Here is a 25407-nt window from a genome sequence, read left to right on the forward strand (position 1 = left end):
GTTTTAAAAATATATTGAAAATAACTGGACATGATCAAGAAAGATTCTTAAATTTATCTTTATGTCTTAATTTTGTGTTACTGCCATATCTTTTTATACCATGTAATGGAGTTATTTTGATAGAGAGGGAGGAATAAATGTATAATTTGCTGAAAATGCTATTTCATATTTGTCACATTGGACTTTAAAAGAGTCTCTGAATTCTAACTCACTTTTAGAACAATCTCTAAATGACTTGGTTATTTTGCCATTTAAAGTTTCTACAGTTGAATATTACTTCTTTTCAGCAAGTGAGATAAAACATGATTCCAAAGATGCAAACATTTCCTTAGGAGAAGTTACTCATGAAACTTCTTCAAATGAAAAACCGAGAGGCCTAAGTGAACAGACAAAAAGTTCAGACTTGGACGAAAAGGTACTAGAGAATTTTTTGCATTTCCTTATTTCTTGGTCCAGATGGTGGTAAATATAGAAGTTCATCTTAGCCGTGCACTCACGCAACAGGATAATGCCTATTTTTGAATAAAAGTCACATCATTCTGGCCACGGACTATATAGTTTGGTACCTGGCATAAGCACAGTATTAACAGAGTCTCACTCGTCTGAGAAAATAGGGTGTACTATTTAATTACATATTTAGCTTTTAAGGTTCTTCTCAAACCTATATGAATCTTTCAAAATTGTTACATATCTTCCTGCCTCAGTAAACACAAAGTACTAAATATCATTTGATAGTCTTTGAAATTTTGGAATATCACAGTGCCTGAGTGCTATGAATGCAAGCATCAGTTATTCAACCACAGATGCAGAAGGCCTAGGAATTGAATATAAACCTAATTTGATGTTGAAACACACCACTGGTGTATGATATGGGGAAAACAGGGTATCAGTTATCTGCCAGATAAAGTGTATGATTGCCTTAACCTGTTGAATAATTTAATTGACACCTCAACAACTATTTCATGGTTTCTTCTTTCTCCTTATTCCTCCTGATTTGTCCTCACAGCTAGCGACTTTATTTCCTGCTTCACCAACAAAATTGAAACAATTGGAAAGGAACTTAAGTTCCCACCAACATGTTAGACCACCTACCTGCATCTGTTCCCGAAACTCCAGTTTTTCCTGTTACAATGGGTGAACAGGCCAAGGCTGTTCCTTCCACCTGTGTGCTAAAATCCACCTCTTCTCTCTCTTAAAATACGCTGCAGCAATTCTCCTTTCATTACTGGATCATTCTGTTCGACATCAGCCTTCTTTTCTCCCATCTTCAAACAAAACCACAAAAAAAGCACTTTCAAGGTTCCTTTTTCCTTTTTAGCAGTCATCCTGTTTCTCCAAAAGCTTGTCTAGACTCACCATCTCCAGACTTTTTCCTCCAGTTCCAAAGATACTCGCCTTCACCTCCACCAAAACTACCCTTCTTACACTCCCCAGCCACCTCCTCGTTGCTGAATCTAACGGACATAGTTCAGTCTTAATCTTACTGAAACTGTCACTAGTATTTAGCAGTTAATTACACTTTTGTTGAAACATTTTTTTCACATGACTTTCAGGATAAATATAACCTGCCTGGTGTCATTTCTGTCTACAACTTCCCAGTTGGTTTTGCTGGTCTCTCCTGATCTCCCTGACCTCTATGTGTTGGAGCAACCCAGCACCTAGACCAGAAATCTGTTCTTTTTTCTGTCTAGATTTGCTCCTTAGATGATCTCATGCAACCTCATTGCACTGAATGCCACCTGTGTGCTAAGACTCTCAAGTTCACATCTCCAGCTTGAACTTCTTCTCTGAGCTGCAGAGCTTTGTATCTAGTTGCCTGCTTGACTTTTCCACTGGGATGTCCAATTGGGCTTCTCAAACCTAACATGTTCCAAACTGAACTCCTGTTATATGTCCCCTCCCCTGCCACACACGAGCCTTTCCTGTCATTTTCCCCCTTTTCTATTAATGGCAACCCCATCCTTGATAAATCACTTAGGCTTGAAACCTTGGATTTTCTTCCTTTCTTTTTCTCTCACTCCATATGCAGACCGTAAGGAAATCCTGCTGGCCTCAGCTTCAGATGATGTCTGGAAATTGTCCTCTTTTCTTCACTCCCACCCACACCACATCACACCCAGGCCCAGCCTTGTATCATCTCCTGCCTGAATTACTGCAGGGGCCTCTTAACATTTCTCCAGCTTCTAATATTATTATCTTATAGTTTATTGTCAACACAGCATAGGTTAGATCATGTTACTCTTCCCCTTCAAATTTTCCAGTGGCTTTTAATATTCAGGCTCAAAGCCACAGTCCTTACTATGACCTACTTGACCCTTTATCTGTCCCCTCCTCCTCCTCCCCAACCTTGAATCCTCTCTGATCTGACTACTCTGCTTAGCTCTTGCACCCTGACCCCCTTAGCCTCCTTCTGTTCTTGGAACAAACCAGGCTTTCTCCTACTTCAGGGCCTTTGATTTTGGCATTTTATCTCCTAAAAAAAATAAAAACTATATAGCTGACTTTCTTATTTCCTTCACATCTTTACTCAGATTTCATGTTCTCAGGGAGACCTCCCCTGGCCGTCCAGTCTAAAATTGCAATGTTCTCCTTGCTGTCAACATTTCATATCCCCCTTTCTTGTACTTGTCATAATATAACATCCTTTACATTTACTTATTTATGTTTATCTCTGTCTCCTCCTGCTAGAATGAAACTCCGTAAAGGCAAAGATTTTTGTCCATTTTGCTCACAAATGAATCTTTCACACCTAGAGCAGTGGCTGATAGAGAATAATAATACAAATGATTGTAGGTTTTTGTTTCTTGTATGTGCTTTTGTTTGTTTTGGCCACCTTGCATGGGAGGTCATGGGCCAAGCATTTAACAGATAACATATGGACAACCCAGATTTACTGAGTTAATACTTTACTGTACATGAAATGTGTACTATTATTTCCCTTCACAGATGAAAACACTGAGACTTAGTATCTTATCCAGGGTCACACAGTAGAGTCCCTTGACTCTATAGCAGGGGTCAGCAAACCTTTACTTTAAAATTTAGACTAGATAGTAACACTTCTCTGGCTTTGTGATCCCTATGGTTGCTGTCACAGCTACTTAACTCTGTCGCTATAACAAGAAAGAAGCCATAGACAGTATGAAAACAAATGTCAATTGCTGTGTTCAAATAAATCTTTATTTACAAAAACAGGCAGCCTGCAGGCTATTGCTTGCCAACCTTTGCTCTAAAACATTAAAAAATAAACAGTTTGTATCCTGTTGTTGTTAAAGCAGAGAGAAGACTTAATGCATTCTCTTCTGCAAGGATAGATTTTAAGAGATGTTTGCCAGAATTCACTGAGTTCTTAACGCTAAATATTTTAAAGATGTAGACTGTTTTCAATATTAGCTCTTTTAAAAATAATCCACAAAAGCATTTAGCTGCTTCCTAGAGTGATGCTATTTTTTGGATTTGTTTAAGAGAAGAGAAATGATGCTTTTATCCTTCTGATACCATGGTAAGCTTCAAAGTATCAACCCTTTAGAAAATACATGACCCTGTCAATAATATTTAAGATATCTGGCCCCCAGATTTGGGGATTAACAAACTTTAACTATCTATCACCTTACATTTTAGGAATTTTAGAGGGTAAATAAGTTGATTTATAGGGCATAGGTCTAGATTACCATTTTTTCTGCTTTTATGTATGGTTTTCTGTGAATTTTTAGAAATGCTTCCTTATTGATTTTATATATCTGTATATATTTCTGTCTTTTCCACCTATAGGCCTTGTTTTTTCTTTTATGTATCAGTTATACTCAGAATCCATATACAACAATTTTTAGGTTTACCATGGTGGTAATTGCTTAGTGACTCTAGTTTTGAGCCCCAGATAGTCAAAATGCTAGTGTCCTTAATTTTTATTTGGAAACAATTGTAAATTCACAAGAAGTTGCAAAAGTAGTTTCCCCGCATGATTTCATCTTAACGCCCGCTATCAGAAGCAGAAATTTGGTATTAGTATAATGAGGGTGTGCAGTTCTGTGTATTTTATCAAGTGTGCAGATTTTTGTAGCCTGTAGTGCAATCAAGATGATAATTACATCATTACAAAGACCCTCCTTATACTACCTCTTTGTCACACCTCCCTCCCTACCCCTAACATCTGTTAAGCTTAGCAACCATTAATATGTTTTCTGTCTCTATAATTTGGTATTTTGAAAGAAGTGCCCAGGTTTGCACTTGCTGGGCTCTCTGGTGATGGCATGCTTAGGTTTCTTCAACAACTTTGGTGGGCTCATCCTCCAGGTTATTTCCCGGGGTAGTAGGGAGTTGAAATGTTTCTTCAGTTCTTTTAGTGTCACCTGGGTTGTTTGGAGTCTGCCTTACAAAGGTATAGCTCAAGGGTCAGCTGGAGGTTTGGACCAAATTTAAAGCACATTTAGGGACTTCCTCTCTTAGGCTGTCTCCTTTCCAGGGTCCCCAACCTCACATCCCAGTTTCTGACTTTGCCTCAACTCTGTCTTCTGGTTCTTTGTTTCATTCAGAAGGGCAAATTTGTAGCCTTCCAAGTGGTTACAACTGAGTTCTCCCTTTAAGAATAAATTCATAAAAACAAGACTGTTACCCAGTGTCATAAAAACAGGACTGTTACCCGGTGTCATTCCCTCTTTCCCTCCAGACTGTGTCTGCTTTTCGTATCTCTCCGGTGTCTTCAGGCAGTTAGTTTGTTTGTTTGTTTGTTTGTTTTTGTATTTTGTCTAGGGTTTATAGTTGTTACTTAAAGAAGGATTAGCCCAGTAAGAGATACATGCCATTTTTTAAACTGGACCTATTGTGTATTCTTTTTATTTTTTGTTTCAAATGTTAAACTTTTCATTTTATTGTGGGATATAGCCCATTAATAATGCTGTGGTAGTTTCAGGTGAACAGCTAAGGGACTCAGCCATACATGTACATGTATCCATTCTCCCCCAATCCCATCCAGGCTGCATCCAGTTTTTTTTAATATCTTGTCTAAGGTTTATAGTTGTTACCTGAAGAAGGATTAGTCCAGTAAGAGATACTTGCCGTTTCTCTAACTGGACCTATTGTGTATTCGTTTTAATTTTATACAAACGATAGCATACCATTCCATCTTTTTTAAACTTACTATATAATAGAGAGTGTTTCCTTTCCATATATGTAAGGATGCTTTCTCTTTACAATTATGTAATTATCCACTATATGGATATACTCTGTTCAACAAGTTCCACTATTGATGGGCACTTGGTTTGTTCCCATTTTCTTGCTATTTTAACATTGTTGCATTATGCATCCTTGAGCATAAGGCATTTTGCATATGTGCAAGCATTTTTGGATTGATTCTTAGAAGTAGAATTTTCAGATTGCCCTACATAAAGATTGCTTTGATTTATGCTTCCATCAACATTGTATGGGAATGACAGTTTTCTCCCCCATACACTCACCAACTCAGTATTACAATTTTTTTTATTTTTGTCCATCTGTGTATTTTTACAAATGACTTTTCACTTGCTTTCCTCTTATGAGTCTAGTTAAGCATCTTTTAGTATGTGTAAAAGCCATTTACATTTTCTTCTGTGAACTTCTTTTTTATGTCCTTTGCCCATTTTTCTTTTCAGATTTTGATCTTTTTTTATTTGTAGGAACTTTTCATATATTAAACATATTGGTTTTCTGTCATATGTTGCCCTAGCTTTTCCTATTTTTCATTTGTATTCGACTTAGTAGAGGAACTTTTTACCTTGAAGGAGCTTTTTATTTTTATTTAGTCCAATGTATCAGTTTTATTTTATGATATTTGAGTTGTGAGTTGTATTTAGAGAAAGACTTCCCTGTTTTGGAGTTAAAATTTTTCACCTGTATCTTTTTATAGTATTTTTTGGTGTTATTTATTATATTTAAATTTATCAATATAAATCTAAATTTTATCTTGGAAGAAAGAATGTAGAAACAATGTAACCTTTCTATTCTTATTTTGACAGTTGATTTTGTCATCTTAGCATATGAAAATACTTTAAATGTTTGTATTTAGACCTGTTGATCCATAATTCATTGTTTCTGCCTTTGGTGTTATCTTAGGCTTTCTCTACTCTCCAAATTACATAACTCCTCATTTTATTTTCAATACTTTCAGTATTTTTTATATTTAAATATTTATTGAATGTATTTTGGAATATGGTGAATTGGTGCCACGCTTATTTTCCATCCAACTTAACTACCTGTTAGTTGTTCTGTTACTATTTATTGAATCATTTCCTCACACATTTCAAGTGCCATCTTCAATATTTTCAGTTTTTATGTATAGAATGACTCCTTCTCTTTTATTTCATTAATTGCTCACGTCTGTACCAATTCCATACTGTCAATTACTTGAAAAATAAAAACAGTAAGGAAAGTTTGCTTTAAAAGATACCAAAATGTTTTATAAATCTAAAAATTTTTGGCTGTTCTTATATTCTTTTTTTCTAAGAAAGAAATATATATTCTTTTCTTTTAAACTCATGTTGTAATTTTTTAAATGTATAAATTAATTTGGAGAGAATTAGCATTTTTTACATTTAACATTCTCATCCAGGAACATGTTATATCGTAATATTTCATGTTCCTCAGTTGATTTTTATAGTGTTCTTCCTAAAGGTTATAATAGCATATATAATGTGTATGTTATTATAAAATATTCTTGTGTAATTTTAGAAAGACTAGAAAGATATAAAGTAAGATATTAAGTGGTTAACCCTGGCTACCCAAATGATGGGTGATTTGGGGGGTTTATTTTGGTGTCTGTTTTTCAAAAGCCTAGTATTTGAGCATATATAACTTTCTCGTAATTAGAGAATCACAATTCCCAAGATAGTAATTGTAAAGAGCTTTAAGTATACCAACATTTTAAATAGATATAAATATTCCTAATGAAAAATACATTTATGTTCATAAATACCACCTATAAATAAAAATCACTCAAAGCTGTTCTTTCTAAATAAAAGGAAACATGGCTATAATTGTTCAAAATAATTAGAAATGGTAGTTTGCATAATTAAAGGTGATATCAAAACTAGGGAAAATGTGTTGATTTATATTTTTCTGAACACTGGAAATTTTGAAGTCAGTGTTCAGTGTTTTAAATAATGTAGAGTAGAATTACTTCCTGGCTTGGCCATAAGCTAGTTGTTTAATTAATATCTAATACATTCTGATCTGGTAAGCCTTGTAGCCTAATATAGAATGTAGAGATATTCACTTACATTTTTTAACCATAATCTCTCCGCAGTGTAGATTTTCAGACAAGGTAGCTATTCGAGAAGAAAAAGAAACTATTTCTGAAGTTTGCAGAAGGTTTGTAACATAATTTTTAATTACATAATGTTAAAATAGTCATCCATGTAATTTGTGTCTTGAGCCTGTTTTTCATTCTCTCTCGTATGTAGTTGGGCTACTATGTCATAAACAGTATGTGGGTATTATTTAACATGTCAGGTATATACAGAGTCAAGGATATTATAAGTTACTTTAAAGCTGTCACTAACTCTTTTCAGCCATAAATTATTTTTTGAGAAAGGAATGAGGAATGGTGATACAATAAAAGAAAAAAAAAAGATGTGGATGTGATTGTTATGAAGGTAAGAATAGCTGAAATCAGATGAGCATTGCAGCTTGTGGGTATCTTCCATGTCTGCAGTGATTAGGACTGAGAGGTACAGTACACTCACTGGGACATATTACAGATACCAAATTTAGGTTTGGAGGGTACCTGGGAGATCATTTGATTCACCTCTCACACCCACTTTGCTATGAGGCAAGGCACAGTCAGGTCAGGTGACAAATCTGTTCAAGTTCTTTTATGTTAAGACAGTGTTTTTCCAAGTGTGAGCCTTACAGTAGCAGCGTTGTGTGGGAACTTGCCAGAAATGAGAATTATTTGTTCCCATCCCTGACCTACTGAATCAGAAACTCCAGAAATAGGGCCCATCAATCTGTGTTTCAGCAAGATCACCAGCTAACCCTGATACATGCTCAAGTCTGAGAATCTTTATGTTAAAGAAAAGCCTAGGTAAGAATTAGATTGGCACAGTATGATTCATTACCGCTTGAAGATCTTAAAAAGAAAATGTGACAAGGTCAACTTTTTTTCCTATAAGAAAACACTATGTTTACAAGCTAAATAGTTGCAACCTGCAGAATTTTGTCATCACCTTGGCTCTGCCATAATGACCAGGCGTGTGATATTGGGCAAGTGACCACCTTACCCTGGATTTCATCATCTAATCAGAATAAAAGAAGTTTACTAGAAAATCTTTTCCATCTATAAAATTCCATAATTCATATCTCTTTGTTTTATGTTACCTGGTTTATTTTGTTTTATTTGGAGGAGAGTTATGATGATGGCATATCTCAGGGATATCCCTAGTTGGGGAGAGAAGCAGAAATTTTTATTTTGTGTGAAATGATTAAACTCCATCAATGCCACTAGGTTTCAACTGTTATAAGCATTGTCCCCTCTTATTATTTTTACTCACCTATGGCTTATTAGAATTGTATTTAAAGTAAAATGTTTTAGTATCTGAATAAGGACATGAGTCTTTCTCTGAGAAAGTAAATTCATTTATATCTGTTAGCTCTGAGGTACTTTGTACCCTTCCGCCTGCTTAAGTTACTTATTTTTCTAGGTAAGTGACCTCAAGATTAGAGTGGTTTCTTTAACTGGTTATATAGGATCTCACTAATTAGAATATAATCAAAGCTGTTTAAATCAGAAGCCTCAAACTATATATTTCTTATGCCTTCTTCTAAAAGGAAGATCTCAAGTACATGTATGAATTTATTATATATACTTGTCCTGAAGAATAACTTTTAATTCATTTGTTTCATTGCACTGTCACTAGAATCATTGAATGGTCTTTTCTGGATCTGGACATTGATCTAGTTCTTCCTCTAACCTTTTGGCTAGCGTGATCAAAAATGTTTTGCTGTAGTTTCAACCCCACCACCCCACTTCTCCCCATACCCTAGCCATTTAAAAAGTATTGGTTTTCTGATTAAGGCAGGAACAACCTATTGAAACTACTGAAGAATCATAGTATATAATAGTAGTATATAGCATAGTATGTAGAACATATATATCATTGGAATGTGTTTCTACTTATTTGATTCTCATTACTTTAATGTTTTTAGAATAAATTTAAATTCTGATTTTGGTTTTTCTGCTCACACAACAGCGATTCTAAAAATACAGAGATTATGGTTGGTGAATGTCATTTAGCAGCACTGGTCTCCAAACCTCTGTGCTTACCAGTGCCATTGCCGCCTTTGAATCTTAATGCTCATCAGGAAGATACATTACTGAATCCACGGATGAATGGTACAATTTTCTTAATAAAATTCTATTGACTTTTGACAATATAGAAATGATACAGGAGATTTTTCCACCCAAAACAAAAAAGTTAAGGAAAATAATTGAGGAAACTCCCTAATGGTTCAGTGGTTAGGACTCTGTGCTTCCACTGCAGGGGGCACAGGTTTGATCCCTGATCAGGGAAGTAAGATCCTGCAAGCTGCAGGGTGGGGCCATAAAAAGAAAGTGGAAACAAGCATAGGATGTGTTAAGATTAGAAGATTTGTGTACCTTTAGTTAGTACTTTTGATTAAACAACTTCTGGGTTATCTGTATTTACACAATAGTGGCAGTACAGGTAGATTACAGTTTATACCTAAAATATTCATAATTTAGTTGAGTGTTTTAGAAATTAAGAATGTACTTTATACTTTGTGTCATTTTTAATAATTCATAGTGATGTATGTGAACAAAATAAGCTAGGTTGAAGAATTAATTTAGAAACAAATCCTCTTGTGTATGTAGTTCACACCTAACTCTTCCATACCTCCCATCTCTGCCCTCATGCTGCCTGCTTTTGTGTCCTGTAGAAGCAAGCCCATGATTATCACATGTTTTTAAAAGCTTTACAGGTGTCACAGTAAAACGTACTGCAAAGCTATGCAGCAAAAACTTCAACTTGTCTCAAATTATATCTGGATGCAGCCAAAGTAAAAATTGAGATGACTTAAGATAAAAAACATTTCTATGTTATCTTTAGAAAAAATAATTTCTAAATGTCATAATTCTCATTTTAAAAGACTAACATTAAGGAATAATGATGCCTGGTATAGTAGTCAGCCTGGGCTGGCGTAACAAAATTCCACAGACTGGGTGGCTTAAACAACAGATACTCATTTCACACAGTTCTGGAGGCTAGAAGTCCAAGATCAAGTTTCTGGTAGGGTTCAGTTTCTGGCTCTCTTCCTGGCTTACAGACGGCAGCCTTTTCACCAAGTCCTTACACGGCCTTTCCTTGGTGCATGTGCTTGGAAAGAGAGAAGGAATGCTCACTCTTGATGTCTCTGTAAGGACACTGATTCTGTCAGATCACAGCCTCATTTTTATAACCCCATTTAATTTTAATTACTTCCACAAAGGCACATTGGAGGTTAAGGCTTCAACATATGAATTGGAAGAGACACAATTTAGTCCATAACACCTAGGTTTATCGGTAGTTTTCATCCCTACAAAAAGTTTATTATGTGTTTAACTTAACGATCACTTGAATATAGTACTCAATGCTGCTATGTGAGGCTTTTAAGAAAGTATCTTTAGCTTATAATGAATTTAAAATGTTAAATTCAGATCTAGACATCCTTAAGGAACACCTAAGGTGTAAATTATTGTATATTTCACAGAACTATACCACTGGCAACAGCCTGTGAATTGAACAAAAGAAGTCCAAAGTGAAATATTAAAACATATAGTAGTAGTCTATTTCACTTTATGAAAGGCATAAGTTATAACATATTGGAATGTAATGTCATTCTTAATCATTTCTAGATTTCAGATTACCAGGGAAACATTCTGTCCTAAAGCTGCAGAATCCTGAAATTTGTGAAATATTTAAGAGGGAAAAAAATGTAGGGGTAAGTACGTTACTTAAAAAATAATGATAATCTTATAAGCATATACTTTGGGGCTTTCTGGTTATATTTCCTTATTATCATTTAAGCAGTTCTGGACATTTTGTTGATTTTAGTGAAAAGGAACAGAAAATGAGTAGCAATTTAGAGAATGTTCACAAACAATATAAGACGTTTAAGACTGGGGGAGCGGGGGAGGGATGGGATATCCAAAACAGAAAATAATAGAATGAATAGTTTTCTATGGTGAAGGAGAAAGCTATTAATAAAAAGCAGTTGATAGGAAAAGCTTGTTGTAAATAACTTTCACTCATTACCTTTTTTCTGTTAATTAGAAAAGCTAAGGAAATTTTCAGTTCTAACAAATGCATCTGAAATAAGCATATATAAAAGTAGAAGTAACTTTTTATAAAACTAAAAAGGGCAGGCACATGACAAGGAGGGAAAGTATAAACATTTAAAGCCATGTATAGTGAAACCGTAGTAACTGGTGGACTATAAGTTTTACACTAAATGAAATTGCAGAAATTCAGACAAATAACTTAAAATTGATTGTATCATAATTTTTTAAAATATAAATTGTTTGGAATTATTTTTTAATCAAATTAGCAAACAATTTATCTTGATACTTTTTTTGGACATATATTATTTCTGATTGTTTCAAATGCTTTCTCACTTGATTGCAGTAAGTGTTTCACAATTAACACAGAAAGGGAATTTGCCTAATTTTCTAGGTGTTCCAGAAGCCACTAGGGTTGATGATACCCCACAGATATTGCAAATTTCATTTTAATACGTTACGTGGCTGTGAGCGATCACAGTGCAAGTTTGGTCACGTGCCTGAGCAAGGGGATGAAAAGGTAAAATGTGTTACGTCTGAAGTAGAGATTGTTTTGATAACCGTTTCAGTCATATGGTTTTAATTCAGATTTGCATCAAATCCTAATATAAGAGTTTTGCCTGATTTTGAGCTTTATGTAAATGGAATCATACATTCTGTATGCTTTTGTTTCTAGCTTTTGTTCAACATGCTTGAGAGTCATCTGTATTTTTTTACTTAATTGTAGATGTTTCTTTCTCATTACTGTATAATGTTGACTATACCATTGTAGAGTATAGAAAAATTTATATTGTTGATAAATACTACTTTGATGGATGGCTTCTAAATTTGGTAAATACAGTAGTAATGCCATCAGTGTTGTGCATGTCTTTTGGTGAACATATATAGCTATTCTTATGGGTTATACTTGAAACTGGAATTATTGTGTCAAAGAGTTTGCATATGTTCAACTTTAGTTAGATACTGCCAGATAAATTTCCAAAGTGGTTTAACAAATTACATTTTTAATTTGGTCTGAGAGTTCTGGGTGCTTTACATTTTCACCAGCTCTTGGTGTTATCAGCCATATTAAGCCATTCTAGTGGGTGGGCAGTGATGCTTTCCCACATGAGTGATGAAATTGAGCATTTTTCAGAATGTTTGTTGGGTATTTGAATATTCCCTTCCTGTAAGTATCTAAATATTTCATCTGTATTCTAGAGGATGTCTTTTTCTTATCCATCTCAAGAATTCTTTTTATATTCTGAATACAAACCCTTTGTTGAATATGTGTATTGCAAATAATTTTTTCTACTTTGCAAGTTGCCTTTTCATACTTTTATTTTTTAGTTTTTAAATTTTTATTGGAATATAGTTGATTTGCAATATTATGTTAGTTTCAGGTGTACAGCAAAGTAAATCAGTAATATATATTTATAACCACTCTTTTTTAGATTCTATTCACATATAGGTCATTACAGAGTACTGAGTAGAGTTCCCTGTGCTATACAGGAGGTCCTTGTTAGTTAGTGAATATATGTCAATCCCAGTCTTCTCCCCTTCCTGTTTTGTGAATTTTTGTAAATAAATTCACTTGTACCATTTTTTCAGATTCCACATACAAGCGATATATTTGTCATTCTGTGTCTGAATTACTTCACTTAGTATGATCATTATCTCTAGTGCATGCATCCTCCTGTAGATGGCATTATTTCATCCTTTTTATGGCTGCATAATATTCCATTATATATATGTACCACATCTTCTTTATCCAGTCCTCTATCAGTGGACATTTAGGTTGTTTCCATGTCTTAGCTATTGTAAATAAAGCTGCAGTGAATGTTGGGATCCATGTATCTTTTAGAGTGATAGTTTTCTCTAGATATATGCCCAGGAGTGGGTTGCTGGAGCATCTGGTAGTTCTGGGTTTAGTTTTTTAAGGAACCTCCATATTTTTCTCCATAATGATTGTACCAATTTACATTCCCACCAACAAGCCTTTTTACCCTTTTAGACATGTCTTTTGGTAGATAAAATTATTAATCTTTATATAGTCCAATCTTACCTTTTTATTTTTATTTTTTTTCCTTTTATGGTGTTGACTTTTTACATCAGTTCAGTTCAGTCACTCAGTCATGTCTGATTCTTTGTGACCCCATGGACCACAGCACACTAGACTTCCCCATCCATCACCAACTCCCGGAGCTTGCTCAAACTCAAGACTTTTTACACATTACTGAAAAAAAATTTTCTAGATCGTGAAGGGGCTTCCCTGGTGGCTCAGTAGTGAAGAATCTGCCTGCAATGCAGGAGACCCAGGTTCTGTCCCTGGGTTGGGAAGAAAAGGAAATGGTAACCCACTCCAGTATTCTTGCTTGGGAAATCCAGTGGACACAAGCCTGAAAGGCTACAGTTCATGGGGTCACAAAAGAGTCAGACACAACTTAACAAATAAACAACAACATGATCATGAAGATGGTCTTCTGTGTTTTTCCTTTAAAAAATTTGTTGTCTTATCTTTCACATTTAGAAATCTAAGCTATCTAGAATTAATTTTTGTTTAGGATGTGAGAAGAAGGTCTAGATACATATTTTTTCCCATGTGGATCTCCAGTTAACCAAACACCATCCTTTCCCCCACTGTGTTACAGTATCACTGTGTCATAAATCTGCTAATTGTGTATGAGTGAGTCTCTTTATAGGATCTATTTTCTAATCATTGGTCAATGTGTTTTTCCTTATACCAGTAAAAGAATCCCTCCCTTCTCCAGTTGATTTCTAATCTTGACTTTGTTTCCTTGACTCTTTCTCTGAACAGCTTCTCTGAATAAGGGTTTTGTAACAAATTCAGTATGCATTTCCCATCTTAGTTAACCTAACATCAGCTTCTTTATTCCATTGCCTTAAATTGACTTTAAAAAAAAATAGAATAAGCAAAAAGATAGTACTGAAATTTGTATAGTTCTTGTGAAATATGAAAAGGTAATTTTACATTTTTCATGACTTTTACAGGTTTGTATGGATGTGTTTAAGAAATATATAAGTATCAATGAGCTGTGTTTGCTACAACGTGCAGGTATGAGATAATAGAATGATTACTATAAAATCATTAATGCAAGTGTTTCAAACAATGTGCTTTTGTCCTCATGGTTTAAAAGTAAATTCAATACTTTTGAGTATGAAAACTGAGTGTCTTAGATTAGTTCTGTTGGTCTTAGAAAGGATTAATAATAAGTGTGGCATTTTGGTTAATTTTAATCCATGTAACATTGTAATTCACTTACATACTAATATTTTCATGATGTATAAATTTTATTTACAGGTGTAAGACAGAAAAAAGGATGTCGTTAATTAGCTTAAAATCTTTCTGAAGGGATCTGTCAGAAACTGGATCTTCCCTACATCTTCATCCTTTTACACATGTCCCTTGTAAGCTGAGGAGAAGGAAATGGCAACCCACTCCAGTATTCTTGCCTAGAGAATCCTGTGGACAGAGAGCCTGGTGGGCTGCTGTTCATAGGGTCGCACAGAGTCGGACATGACTGAAGCAACTTAGCATGCATGCATGCATTGGAGAAGGAAATGGCAACCCACTCCAGTATTCTTGCCTGGAGAATCCCAGGGACAGAGAAGCCTGGTGGGCTGCTGTCTATGGGGTTGCATAGAGTCGGACATGACTGAAGCAACTTAGCAGCCACAGCAGCAGCTTATTGATAATGCACATCAATCATTCTGTGCAGTTCCGTAAACAGGCCAAAATGAAAGTTGCTCAGTCGTGTCTGTCTTTGTGACCCCATGGACTGTACAGTCCATGGAATTTCTCCAGGACAGAATACTGGAGTGGGTAGCCTTTCCCTTCTCCAGGGGATTTTCCCAACCCAGGGATCGAACCCAGGTCTTCCACATTGCAGGTGGATTCTTTACCAGCTGAGCCACAAGGTAAGGCCAAAAATACTGGAGGAGGTAGTTTATCCCTTCTCCAGTGGATCTTCCCTACCTAGGAATCGAACCAGGGTCTCCTACATTGCAGACAGATTCTTTACCAACTGAGCTATCAGGGAAGCTTCCCTAGTGGCTCAGATGGTAAACAGGCCAAGCTCTGCTATAATAGAAAAGTCGCTGCTCTTCTACCTAGGATGCCTTTCTTTTATCCCACTTCCCCATAGCAAAGACCTATTCATCTTTCAAAGCCTAGTCATAGAAAATAGGATTATCTCCTCCATTACACCCTTATCTGACTCCACAGCCTCATCCCATTCTCTGCTCCCATCTCCCCCTACTATATTGTGAGTCCCAAAAGGAAGGGACCAAGCTTTAATATTTGTCAAGTTGACAAGTTCACAAGGGGGAAGTACTGAGAAGGTGGGACTCCCCATTACCCTATTTAACCATAGGTTCATTTTTATCTATTTGATATTTGAATTTCCACATAAAATCCTGTTTCCAGAAGTTGTCTGATTAAAACCATTGTGTAAAACTGCTGCTGCTTGGCTATACCAGAAGGAACTCTTCACTGTTGAGTTGTACCAAACATTTAAAGAACTAATATCAATTCTCAGTCTTTTCCAAGAAATTGAAGAGGAGGGAACACATTGATATAAAATTCCTCAACAAAAACTAGCAACCTGAATTGGAAGGATCATAGACCATGACCAAGTGGAATTTGTTCTTAGAGTACAGTGTAGTTTAACATACAAAAATCAGTCCAAGTAACCACATGAACAGAATGAATGGGAAAAAATACATGATCATCTTAGTTGATGCAGCAAAAGCATTTGACAAAATTCAGTACCCTTTCATTGATTAAAAAAAAAAAAATACTCAAGAGACTAGGAATAAAAGGAAACTACCTCAACATTTAAAAAGCCACATCTGAAAAACCTCACAGTAAACACCATCAGTCAGTTCATTTCAGTTCAGTCACTCAGTCGTATCCGACTCTTTGCAACCCCATGAATTGCAGCACGCCAGGCCTCCCTGTCCATCACCAACTCCTGGAGTTTACTCAAACTCATGTCCATCGAGTCGGTGATACCATCCAGCCATCTCATCCTCTGTTGTCCCCTTCTCCTCCTGCCCCCAATCCCTCCCAGCATCAGAGTCTTTTCCAATGAGTCAACTCTTCGCATGAGGTGGCCAAAGTATTGGAGTTTCAGCTTCAGCATCAGTCCTTCCAATGAACACCCAGGACTGATCTCCTTTAGAATGGACTGGTTGGATCTCCTTGCAGTCCAAGGGACTCTCAAGAGTCTTCTCCAACACTACAGTTCAAAGGCATCAATTCTTCAGTGCTCAGCTTTCTTCACAGTCCAACTCTCACACATCCATACACGACCACTGGAAAAACCATAGCCTTGACTAGATGGACATTTATTTGTTGGCAAAGTAATGTCTCTGCTTTTCAATATACTATCTAGGTTGGTCATAACTTTCCTTCCAAGGAGTAAGCGTCCTTTAATTTCATGGCTGCACTCACCATCTGCAGTGATTTTGGAGCCCAGAAAAATAAAGTCTGACACTGTTTCCACTGTTCCCCCATCTATTTCCCGTGAAGTGGTGGGACCAGATGCCATGATCTTCTTTTCTGAATGTTGAGCTTTAAGCCAACCTTTTCACTCTCCTCTTTCACTTTCATCAAGAGGCTTTTTAGTTTCTCTTCACTTTCTGCCATAAGGGTGGTGCCATCTGCATATCTGAGGTTATTGATATGTCTCCCGGCAATCTTGATTCCAGCTTGTGCTTCTTCCAGCCCAGCATTTCTCATGATGTACTCTGCATAGAAGTTAAATAAGCAGGGTGACAATATACAGCCTTGACGTACTCCTTTTCCTATTTGGAACCAGTCTGTTGTTCCATGTCCATTTCTAACTGTTGTTTCCTGACCTGCATATAGGTTTCTCAAGAGGCAGGTCAGGTGGTCTGGTATTCCCATCTCTTTCAGAATTTTCCAGTTTATTGTGATCCACACAGTCAAAGGCTTTGGCATAGTCAATAAAGCAGAAATAGATGTTTTTCTGGAACTCTCTTGCTTTTTCCATGACCCAGCAGACGTTGGCAATTTGATCTCTGATTCCTCTGCCTTTTCTAAAACCAGCTTGAACATCTGGAAGTTCACAGTTCACGTATTGCTAAAGCCTGGCTTGGAGAATTTTGATCATTACTTTACCATACTCGGTGGCAAAAAACTGGAAGCTTTTCCCCTAAGATTAGGAACAAGGCAAGGATGCCTGCTTTCACCACTTCAGTTCAACACAGAGATGGAAGTTCTCGCCAGAGCAATTAGACAAGGCATCCATTTCAGAAAGGAAGAAGTCAGTGGCCTGTGTGCAGATGATATGACCTTATATGTAGAAAATACTTAAGATTCTGAGGGGAGAAAAGCTGTTAGGGTTAATAAGTGACCAAGTCAACATGCAAAAATCATTTGCATTTCTATATACTGAAATTGAGCACCCTGAAAAGGGAATTACAAAAACAATTGCATTTACAATAACTTGAAAGAATAAAATACTTAAAAACTAATTTAACGAAGAAAGTGAAAGACTTGTACAATGGAATCTACACAACATTGCTGAAAGAGAAATTAAAGACACACCTCCCATGTTCACAGATTGGAAGACTCCGTAATATTAAAATGTCATTACTAAGATCATGGCATCCAGTCCCATCACTTTATGGCATATAGATGGGGAAACTGTGGAAACACTGACAGACTCTATTTTCTTGGGTTCCAAAATCACTGCAGATGGTTGACTGCAGCCATGAAATTAAAAGACACTTGCTCCTTGGAAGAAAAACTATGACAAAACCTAGATGGCATATTGAAAAGCAGAAACATTACTTTGCCAGCAAAGGTCTGTATAGTCAAAGCTATGGTTTTTCCAGTAGTCATGTATATATGTGAGAGTTGGACCATAAAGAAGGCTGAATGTCAAAGAATTGATGCTTTTGAACTGTGGTGTTGCAGAAGACTCTTGAGAGTCCATTGGACTGCAAGGAGATCAGACCAGTCAGTCCTAAAGGAAATCAAACTGGAATATTCATTGAAAGGACTGATGCTGAAGCTAAAAGTCCAGTGCTTTTGCCACCTGATGAGAAGAGCCAGCTCATTGGAAAAGACCCTGATGCTGGGAAAAATAGAAGGCAGGAACAGAGGGGATGACACAAGATGAGATTGTTGGATGGCATCACCAATTCAGTGGACATGAGTTTGAGCAAACTCCAGGAAGAAGTGAAGGACAGGGAAGCATCCATGGGTTCACAAAGAGTCAGACACGACTAAGCAACCGAACAACAACCACCCATGTCATAGATTGGGAGACTAACAAAAGTTAGTTCAAATGGGTTGAAGACCTTAATGTAAGACCTACAACAATAAAACTCTGAGAAGAAAGCATGAGGACAAAAACATCACATCATTGGATTTGGCAGTGATTTCTTGGATATGACACCAAAGACAGAGGCAACAAAGAAAAAATAGATAAATTGAACTTCATGAAAATTTGAAAATTTTGTGCGTTAAAAGACAGTATCAGCAAGATGAAACAGCAGCCCACAGAATGGGAGAAAATATTTGTAAATCATATATCTGATAAGGGATTAGTATCCAGAATATATACAGAACCCTTAAAACTCAACAACAAAACCTGATTCAAAAATAGACAAAGTATTTGAAGAGACATTTCTCCAAAGAAGAAACACAAATGGCCAATAAGCATGTAAAATGATGCTCAACATCACCAGACCTAATGGAAATGCTTATCAAAAGTACATTGAGATACCACCTCACACCCATTAGAATGACTGCTATCAAAAAAAGAAAAAAGTGTTAGGATGTGGAGAAATTAAAACCCTCACGCACTACGGGAAGGAATGTAAAATTGTACAGTACTGTAGAAAAACAGTATGACAGTTGCCCAAAAAATTAAAAATAGAATTACCATATGATCCAGCAATTCTTCTCCTGGTATATACACAAAAGAATTGACAGCAGGGTCTTGAAAGATATTTATAGCACACCCATATTTATAGCAGCATTATTCACAGTAGCTAAAATATGAGGCAATGCAAGAGTCCATTAAGAATGACTTTTCAGAGCTTCCCTGATGGCCCAGTGGTAAAGAATCCACTTGCCAATGCAGGAGACACAGGTTGGATCTGTGGTCTGGGAAGATCCCACACGCCGCAGAGTAGCTAAGTGCATGAGCCGAACTGTTGAGTCTGCTCTTGAGCCCAAGAACTGCAACTTCTGAGCCCATGTGCCACAACTACTGAACCTCGGTACCTAGAGCCCATGCTCCACAATAAGAGAAGCCACTGCAATGAGAAGCCCACACACCACAACTGGACAGTAACCTCCACTTGCCATAACTAGAGAAAAGCCTATGCAGCAACAAAGACCCAGCCCCAGCACAGCCAAAATAAATAATTTCTTAAAAATAAATTGTAAAGAAACACTTTTTCAGTGGAAGTCAATCAGTGTTATAATTTTTAGGAGAATGCTCATAAACTAGACTAAAAATATCCCCAGGGTCAACATGTTGATGGGGTTAAAACAGAAAGAAGGGGTATATGTCAAAATAGTCTGCTTCCACTCTTAAACAGGCCACTACCTGAAGTCCCCCTGAGAGTGTGGCTCCCTCAGAGTTCATATTGAAACCATGATGTATGAGGCAGTTTGGTCCTATTTTTTGTGGATAGCACATGAGTTAGATCCCAATCTAGTACCTAACATCCTGGTTGACATGTTGTTGCCATTTAACTTTTGCTTTAATGTATTTTCATCAAATATTTCTGATACTGGAAGTGTATCTTTTAAGAAATTGAGTTAATGCTACTTGATCTTTAAATATAGAAAAATTGTCTAATTTAGGAAAGATGAATCTTAAAAGCAGCAAATGACTTTATTATGTATTTCATCATTTTCAGCAAACATGTTTATGGAGTACTACAGAAAGTTTCTTCCAGGTATACACTTTGATTTACAAGTATTAAATGACCTTCTAAGTTCTTTACTCAAACACTGTTTATTGAAAGAAGTATTTCAGGTCATGAACCTCTGCATAATGATTAAGATGCTGGTAAGTAACCTGAAAATACATTTTTCTAATATTTTAAGTTAATTTCTCTGATACATTTCTTATATGTATAATTTAGCAGTTAAATTTCTATTTGTTAAATACTTCCTAGAGAACACTTGTGTTTTTCAGCATAAACAAATTTGAGAAACTTAAAGTATACTGAAGTAAGACATGAAAATGAGTGTAATATTTTTGTTTTATCCAGCCTGCTCTGAAAATATTACTAAAAATATTTGAGTATGTGGCAACTATGAAATTAAGGAATGCTGTACCTGCTTTAATTAATATCTTTTGCAAGGTATGATTTTTTGTTTTATCCATTTTATTTTCTAATAGTGAATAACCAAGAAAATAGTGATTTCTGCTTACTCTTTTTTTTTTTTTTTTTGATTTCTGCTTACTCTTAAGTTGCCTTTAACTCACATTTTTTATACCAAAGAATTATATTTTCAGAAATGTTCTTTTTCTCCTGAAGTAGGACTTATTAACAGACTCCAGTGACTAACAGGCCTTGCCCTTAATTGAATAGTTCTAAGCATGCCAGGTTGGAGAAGGCAATGGCAACCCACTCCAGTACTCTTGCCTGGAAAATCCCATGGACAGAGGAGCCTGGTAGGCTGCAGTCCATGGGGTCACGAAGAGTTGGACAAGACTGAGCGACTTCACTTTCACTTTTCACTTTTATTCATTGGAGAAGGAAATGGCAACCCACTCCAGTGTTCTTGCCTGGAGAATCCCAGGGATGGTGGAGCCTGGTGGGCTGCTGTCTGTGGGGTCGCACAGAGTCGGACACAACTGAAGTGACTTAGCAGCAGCAGCAAGCATGCCAGGTGACTTCTTACAAATTCATGAACCATCCTCATCTCTACTTCTTTTTTTTTTTTTTTTTATTCTTCCAATTTTATTTTATTTTTAAACTTTACATAATTGTATTAGTTTTGCCAAATATCAAAATGAATCCGCCACAGGTATACATGTGTTCCCCATCCCGAACCCTCCTCCCTCCTCCCTCCCCATACCATCCCTCTGGGCCGCCCCAGTGCACCAGCCCCAAGCATCCAGCATCATGCATCGAACCTGGACTGGCAACTCATTTCCTACATGATATTTTACATGTTTCATTGCCATTCTCCCAAATCTTCCCACCCTCTCCCTCTCCCACAGAGTCCATAAGACTGTTCTATACATCAGTGTCTCTTTTGCTGTCTCGTACACCGGATTATTGTTACCATCTTTCTAAATTCCATATATGTGCGTTAGTATACTGTATCATCTCTACTTCTTAAGAATGATTGAAGAAAATTTTCTTTTTCAAAAAGATTTGAGGTCATATATAACAAAAATAAGTACACAAATCAATGTATAAATAGGACACTGTTACCAAACATGGTAGATGGATAAGAATATGGTGGTGGTTATTGTTTACTAAATGGTGGTCACTAAGTCATGTCCAACTCTTCGTGACCCCATGGACTGTAGCCTACCAGGCTCCTCTGTCCATGGAATTCTCCAGGCAAGAATACTGGAGAGGGTGGCCATTTCCTGCTTCAGGGGATCCTGAAGACACAGGAATCGAACCCACATCTCTTTTTACATTTTTTAAAGTATATTAAAATTTTTACTGTTGTTGAATATTTCTTAGTATTTGGTACTACTCAGCATTTCATTTCAGAGTAGGCCTATAGCAGGAAAACACCCCACTTCCCACCTATTCTCTTTAGGAAGCAGCATTGGAACCATTTTAGCAGATGAACAAATATTTCAGTGAATACCTCTAGTTTCACATTACAAAACTTGACAAAATTACTTGCCTGGAAATTTTTTGAATCAGGAATTACTCAAATGTCCAGTTACATAAGAATTGAGTAACAGGGATGAAATGTATGGCATGGTATAGTTAGTAATAATGTAATATCTTTGTATGGTGACAGATGGTAACTAAACTTATCATGGTTATCATTTTGTAATGTATAGAAATGTCAAATCACCATGTTGTGCACCAGTAACTAACATCGTGTTATAGGTTAATTATACTTCAAAAAACAAACTTGCAAAAAAGGAAATAAGGTTTCTGGTCACCAGAAGCATAAAGGAAATTGGAAATTGGATGAAGGTGGTAAAAGGTACAAACTTCCAGTTATAAGAGGAATAAGAACTGTGTGTGTGTCACTCAGTCGTGTCGGACCCTTTGTGACCCCATGGACTTTAGCCCACTTGGTTCCTCTGTCCATGGAATTCTCAAGGCACAAATTTTGGAGAGGGTTGCCATTCCCTTCTCCAGGGGAACTTCCCAACCCAGGGATCAAAGCAGGGTCTCCTGCATGGCAAGCAGATTCTTTACTGACTGAGCCACCAGGGAATCCCTATGTATTATGATGAATATAATTAACATGATGAATATAATTAACACTGCTATATGTTATATATGAAAGTTGGTAAGAGAGTAAATCCTAAGAGTTTTTAACACAAGGAAAAATTTTTTCCTTTTTCTTTTATTTTGTGTGTATATGAGGTGGTAGATGTTCACTAAAATTATTGTAATCTTTTCATGATATATGTAAGTCAAATCATTATGCTGTATACCTGAAACTTATACAGTTGCTGTATGTCAGTTATTGATATAGCTCAGTAAAATTGAAGATAGATAATTTTTTTTTTTTTAAAGAAGAAATTACTGATCACCTAGAGTCATTGTAGAAAACCTCAACTTGATATGTCTCAGGGATTTTATCATCAGGTATACAGTATAACGACAGTGCTATACTTACTAAAAGACAGAATTAGTACCAAGCAAGAGGTTCGATTGATAAAGTAGTTGACATAACTTGAAGAAAAGGACTAATGTTCAAGTTTAAATTCAGAAGTATTATTTTCATTTTTGCTTTAAATTCTTGATGTAAGGTGTCTTATGGTGGTTCTCAAATATTTGAAGAAAAATATACTTCAGATTTTTTAATGAATTTTAATTCTGTCTCCATGTTTCACTTCTTCCATCAGTCTCTTAGTTTTTCCCACACACATTGGTTTCACATTTTTAAAAGAATGACTACTGTTTACCCTCTTCCACAGCTCGTTGAAGCTGGGATGGTACTTGACCCAGAACACTTTAACTATATTGTTAAGCTTTTATACCAAGTACAGGCTTCCAAGCAAGAAATAACTGCAGTTCTGGAAATGAAATCCAGGTAAGAAAACCACTATAATTAGGACTAAAATATATGTATTTTGATGGGGACTTAAAAAGGTTGAAGACAAAGTACTTATCATTCTTCATATGCCCACCAAAAGTCCTTCTCCCCCTCTTGGCTATGGCCTGGTCACGTTGTCATCATCTGCCTCTAGCTAACCCTCCTGGCCAGCCTCACCAAATCTTTTTCATCACCTGATTTCATCTCGCTACCTGGCAGATCAAATGTAAAGACTCTCTTGCTCTGTTTTACAACTTACTTAATTCTACTTAATGCACTCTCTTACATGTATTCAAATTACTTTAATCCTTCTTTCTCTTACATGTATTCAAATTACTTTAATCCTTGTTTCTCTTTCACTCACTTCTTGTCATGTTAACTAGGTAAAATATTTTAAGGTCTCTCCTTCATTCTTTCTCTTACTTATTTGCTTTCTCTGTTTAGCTTATGAGCCTCAAAAGGCCTTAAAAAAAAAAAAAAAAAACCTATAATAATTACAAGGGTAGTACCATAACATACCTGTATTGAGAAAAAGGAAAGCCATGACTTTGATAAAAATTGTATTAAAGTATCACATACATAGAGAAAAGTATACAAATTTTAGGTGTTTAAATGAACCATAACATTTTAACAAAGGCAGATTTGATAAAGTGCAAATGATGCCAACCAGAAAACTCCTTGAGAAAGCCCAGAAAGTTCCTTCAGAGGCACTTCCACATTTATTTCATTTCTCATAATCCTCTAATACAGAAGTTTCCACACTAGTATCCAGAGGCCAAAAGAAATACATTAACAGTAGCATTTATTAACAGGTTAGATCCAAACAAATTAATAGTAGTTTGATGGTGTCTGACAGATGTTGTGAAAATATTAAAATTACCTGAGGAGCCCTGTGAATTTGCTCTAGTGCCGTTTTATCAGTTCCCTTTTTTCCCCCATACCCATTCAGTGTGATTATTCATTTATAGAGCATTTAGATTGACTTATTACTGTTTGTAGTATATTTTCAGTTATCCCACATTGTAGTCTGTTTGATTTGGGAAAGTATGTGAAATACTACTGTTGGTTGTAACCATCAGTATAAACAGATGTGATGAGAAATGTTGCTCCCCCTTATCCCTACTCTACCATTTCTGTTTCCTCCTCCTCTTCACCCCTTTTCCACCTACGTACTAGAGGTAACCAATCTTTCAGTTTTGGGGGTTATCCTCTTATAATGAGCAGATATTTATATATTTTCTTATACCAACTTCTTTGTTATACACAGTGTAGCATATAATGAATTTCAAATTTGCTCTTTTCACTCAAACAGTATATCCTGGAGATCAGTCTAAATCAGTTTGGAGAGAAATTTATTGTTTTTTAATAAAGGCAAAAGTACTCCATTGTTTGAACGTACTTCCGGTTATTCAGTCAATGTGTGGGTATTTAAGTTGTCCCCAATATTTTGCAATTTAAAACAATACTACTAATCTTGGATTGGAAAAATTAATATTGTTAAAATAGCCATACTACCCAAAGCAATCTAGATTTAATGCATTCCCAATCAAGTTAACCGTGACACTTTTCACAGAACTAGAACAAATAATCCTAAAATTTATATAGAATCACAAAAGAATCTTCAGTGAAGGAGTCAAGAATATTCAATGGAGAAAAGACAGTCTCTTCAGCAAGTGGTGTTGAGAAAGTTGGACAGCTTCATGTAAATCAGTGAAGTTAGAACATTACCTCACAAAATGTACAAAAATAAACTCAAAAAGATTCAAAGACCTAAATATAAGACATGACACTAAAAATCTTTGAAGAAAACATTGGCAAAACATTTTCTGACGTAAAATGTAGCAATATTTGCTTAGAC

General features: G+C 36.0%; 1 protein-coding gene across 7 annotated transcripts in view; it reads left to right on the forward strand.

Annotated features, from left to right (window-relative positions):
* TOPAZ1 (testis and ovary specific TOPAZ 1) overlaps positions 1–25407 on the forward strand; it is a 61400-nt gene that overhangs the window by 15490 nt on the left and 20503 nt on the right. For all 7 annotated transcript variants that reach the window (XM_086366297.1, XM_086366298.1, XM_086366299.1 and 4 more), the window contains 9 exons: positions 288–415; positions 7274–7338; positions 9219–9361; positions 10880–10965; positions 11697–11822; positions 14294–14357; positions 20210–20361; positions 20567–20659; positions 23431–23546. In XM_086366297.1, the coding sequence (XP_086222423.1) occupies positions 288–415; positions 7274–7338; positions 9219–9361; positions 10880–10965; positions 11697–11822; positions 14294–14357; positions 20210–20361; positions 20567–20659; positions 23431–23546 (973 nt within the window). The remainder of the gene's footprint in view (positions 1–287; positions 416–7273; positions 7339–9218; positions 9362–10879; positions 10966–11696; positions 11823–14293; positions 14358–20209; positions 20362–20566; positions 20660–23430; positions 23547–25407) is intronic.

The sequence above is a fragment of the Bos grunniens genome, chromosome 22 (assembly GCF_055505025.1).
Source record: "Bos grunniens cultivar Pamir isolate PY7600 chromosome 22, Bosgru_T2T1.0, whole genome shotgun sequence".
NCBI classification, from domain to species: domain Eukaryota; kingdom Metazoa; phylum Chordata; class Mammalia; order Artiodactyla; family Bovidae; genus Bos; species Bos grunniens.